The 4,043-nt window shown below is 64.9% G+C and overlaps 1 protein-coding gene across 1 annotated transcript in view; it reads left to right on the forward strand.

Annotated features, from left to right (window-relative positions):
• Positions 1–4,043, forward strand: part of PHACTR3 (phosphatase and actin regulator 3) — a 152,900-nt gene that overhangs the window by 84,654 nt on the left and 64,203 nt on the right. Inside the window, exon 4 of the mRNA XM_011366030.2 lies at positions 2,106–2,288. Within this exon, the coding sequence (XP_011364332.2) occupies positions 2,106–2,288 (183 nt within the window). The remainder of the gene's footprint in view (positions 1–2,105; positions 2,289–4,043) is intronic.

Here is a 4,043-nt window from a genome sequence, read left to right on the forward strand (position 1 = left end):
TGTCATCACCGTTTTCCGTCACCGAGGGCCAAGGAAGCTGGTGGCAGAGCCTGTCACAGCCGTGCGTCAAGTATGAGTAAATCAGTTACGAGAGGGTCCGGGAAAACTGCAGGTTGGAACTTGGTGGCATCTGATTTTGCCCACTGGGCGGGTCCTCTTGGCTCGTGCCTGCATCCTTTCCTAGGTCAGATGTCAGTCGGCAAACTACAGCTGTGGGTCGCGCCTGGCCCAGGGCTTGTTTGCATAATTCTTTGAGCTCAGAATGCTTTTTAAACTTAAAGAGTTTTTGTAAAACCAAAAAAATCAAGAAAGAAAATGCTGCACAGACCTTACGGCACACGCCCCACGAAGTCTGAAATGTCGGCCATCTGCCCCCATGTGGGGGACGGTTGCTGACCCTCGGCCTGACCCCTGTTCGGGCGACTCGGCCGCAGAGGTGAGACCTTCCTCGCCCGATCGCCAGCGTCTCGGCCTGGTTGGGCTCTGATGTCCCCCAGGGATGCACGTGCAGCAGAGGGAGCGTGATGGGCAGTGAGGACAGCTCAAAGCCTTGGCGGGCGGCACGCCGTGGGCCCGGCCTGTGTCCTGGGCAGGGCAGGGCCCTGGTGAGGGACGTGGGCGTGTGGGCCTCGCGGCCACACCGTCACCCTCGGCACCCTTTCCTCCCCATCGAAACCGTCGCCATCGACAGCGGAAGGGACCATCGCAAGCGCGTGTAGTGCTCGCTGTACGCAGGCGCGTTGTGTGTCATCTCAGTTCTGACGCTGGTGCCACGAAGCGGCCTGCGAGGTCATCATCCCCATTTATGCATGAGGCTGAGGCCTGGAGATGTTTGCTGTGGGCGCCATGCACCGTCTCTGCAGTGGTTGGGATGCCGAGGGTGACCCTGTACTTCCTGTCCAACCAGGGCCCTTTGGGGAGTGAAAGGGACACCGTTGACAGACACAAGGACAGTGACAGACACGAGGACAGCAGGCAGAAATTGAGACTGACCTGGGCCGAGGGGGTCCCCCGACTCTGAAACCTCCCTTCTCTCCCCGTCGTGGTGGGAGGCCACCTGGGAGGAATCTGAGCCAGGCTGGCGTCCCCCTGGCCTTGTGAGTGTGTGAGGTCACGCCGCCACCCTGTGCTGTGCTGGCCTCCACGGACCAGCCGCGGGGATGCGGGGGCCGGTGATCCGCGTCTCAAGAGGGGGCCTTTCTGCCGGCTGCTGAGTCTCCTAGCCTGGACCCGCCGCCTCGTGGCTGTGTGGCCTGGGTCGGTCGTGAGCTCCCGAGCACTGGGCCCTCATCAGTAACATGGGACCCCGGGGGTAACAGCGGGCAAGGACCAGACCCTTCAAGGCTCCGGCAGCTGCAAAGGGAATTCAGGTCATTCTCTCAGCCCTGCTAGGAGCCTGGTGTCATCCTTCTGGGATGGCTGCCTGTCTACATGCCAGTCCTCGGGGTGTCCCCATTCCTGCGCTCCTGAGCCGCAGAGTGAACCTCTGTGGGCGAGGGTGGCGTCTCATTATGCCCAGCCTTCCCAGGCTTGTGTCGTGCCAGATGCATGGTGGGTAATTAAACCTTTGCATGGTGGGGACCTGGGGTGGGGCAGAAGATAACCAGCTGTCTGTAGCCACAACGATGTCACGCAACAACACAGCACCTCTGGGGCATCTGTTGTCACCGGCTCAGTTGACCTTGGCTCTGCTGCGTGTGCCTCATCCCTTAGACCTTTGGTGGGGTGTGTCTTCGGGGCGAGGGCCAGGGTACCCAGGCGGAACAGGCAGGGCGGTGCAGACACTTCCAAAGCTGCTGCTGCGCATCCAACCTGCCGACGTCCCACTGACCAAAGCCGGCCGCGGGGCGGTGTCCAGGGTTGGGGGGGGCATCGTTCGGCGTCCGCAGGTGTTGGAGTGCGGGCTCATGAGCGGGCAGTGGTGTGCCGGGCGGAGGCCCAGGGCCGTCCTGTGCTGGTGCCCCCTGGGGAGGATGTGCAGAGAGGGACTCCAGGGGTGGAGGTGCGGGGCGCAGGGCCACGCCCGGCCCGGAACGGCGCTCAGCACGAATGAAAGCTCGTCGGGAGGGAGGACGGGCTCGGCCGACAGCTGGATTTTTTTGCAGATGCCGAAAGCAAAGCCTGCAACCCTGACGGAGGCCCCCGAGCCACACGCAGCGACCCGTCCACCCCCGAGCGGGAGGCGCTGACCCTGGAAGAGGCCCGGCCGGGAAGTCCCCTGGCCACCGGGATGGACCAGGATCCCCCGGAGAAGCCACTGTCCTCGGACGCCCATTCGGACGATGCAGGTATTGGCTGGAGACCCTGCGGGGTCGAGCTGCTCCCAGGATGGCCATCAGCCTGAGTGGCAACTGGGGTCCCGGCCAGGGCCTGGGCAGTAGCTCCAGCAGAAGGCTGTTCTCGGAGGCCTGGCCAGACCCCGGGCGTGACCTGTGCTGCCCCCGGCCACGCGGTGAGGCCTAAGCATGCGCCGGAGCGTTTTCCGCCTGCTTCATCCCCGCGTCTGAATGTCATAGCCGGTGGATGCGGGTGCTGAGAGTCACTCACAGGTGGCCTCGTATCCCTTCTTCCCTGATTCCTTTGCTTGTTCACTGGGAGCTTCTGAGCAGAAAACTTTCTCTCAAGGAGCCAGCATCCCGGGGGAGGGTCTAAGCTGCCCCAAGGCCACGGGTCAGGATGGAGGGGGAGGGACCTCCCAGGGCCTGAACCCCAGCAGTGGCCTGGCCTCTCCCTGAGACGCTGCCTGGTGCCGGCCGTGCGCGCCTGGCGTGGGGGGTGCTGGCGAGGGCCCCGGGCCCCGCTCCTGTGTGAGGAGCGTCTCTGAGCTTTGTGCACTGCTCCGAGCCCCATTCGTCCCCTCCGTTAACCAGGACCAGCAGGGGGGCCCGTGTCGGGGTCGTTTGCAGGGTGGGAGGACTTAACACAGTGCCTGCCACACGGATTGCTGTCGGGCGGTGGGCCCTGGGGGTCGCCGTTACTGTAACCGCACAGGGCAGGACCGTTCCTGGCTGAGGGAGGGTGGAGGAGGAAGCGGGCAGGAGAGAGAGAGGGAGAGAAGCGTGAATCCCACCAAGGAGCCTGGGTCAGGGCACCGCACCCTCTGACCTCTCCGCGGCGTTCCAAGAGACATCTCCTGGGAGACCTCACCGTCAAGCTGGAAACCTGTCCCCTAGGGACACAGCGGCTGTCAGGGTGCCAGGCACAGCGGGCCTGGAACCGTGTCTCCACGCGTGTGGGAGGTTGGCCGTCCAGGCCGTGAGGTCAGGGCCGCTGTGGCCACTGTAGCCAGCAGGATTGTCCGCGTCACGGCCACTGGGTATCCGTCTGTCCTCTGCTGCCCCCTCCTGCCACACGAGGCTCGCACCCATGCTTCTCACAGGCTGCCCCATCCACGTGCCCTCCAGCGTTCGTAGGCACCTGCCGAGGGGGCGTGGCTGTGCCTCTCCAGTTTCACTCTGACTTGGGGACACAATAGGAGTTTGGGCTCTGAATAGCTGTGGCCCCTGGGGCAGCCCCGTCCTCTCCTGTGGAGGCCCCTGGGCACGCCTGTGGCCCGCCATTCCCGGGCATTGGACTTGTCAGGGTGGGGGCTGGCGTGATTCTGGTGGCCTCGCGAAGCGTGGTCTTCCGCCCGTGGGCCTTGCGGCCCAGCGCTGCCCTCGGCTGCTAAGCCGGCCGCTCTGCCAGGCAGGGGCCGCCCCGCCTCCCGCCAGCGCCGGGCGCTTTTCTCCTTGGCGGCTCCCCTCTGCTCGCTCAGCTCTGAGGGGCGAGCCGGCCCTCGCCAGCACCCAGGCGAGCTCTATCCTGACAGTCGGGGGTGCATTCGTGAGCAGACTTGGTTCGCTGGGACCACAGATCTGTGGGTGGGGCGTGCTGCGGGGTCTGGGGGCCCTAGTGGAGAGTCTGGTCCTGTCCTCCCGGAGGGATGGGAGGCCAGCTCCCGGGACTTCTGTCCTAGGCCTGTGCCCTGCCCTGCGGTTTGTGGGCTGACGGGAGCCTCTGCGGAGCCAGCGGTGGGTGAGAAGCGACCTCTGCTGGTGAGG

This window comes from Pteropus vampyrus, unplaced genomic scaffold (genome assembly GCF_000151845.1).
Source record: "Pteropus vampyrus isolate Shadow unplaced genomic scaffold, Pvam_2.0 Scaffold118, whole genome shotgun sequence".
NCBI lineage: Eukaryota > Metazoa > Chordata > Mammalia > Chiroptera > Pteropodidae > Pteropus > Pteropus vampyrus.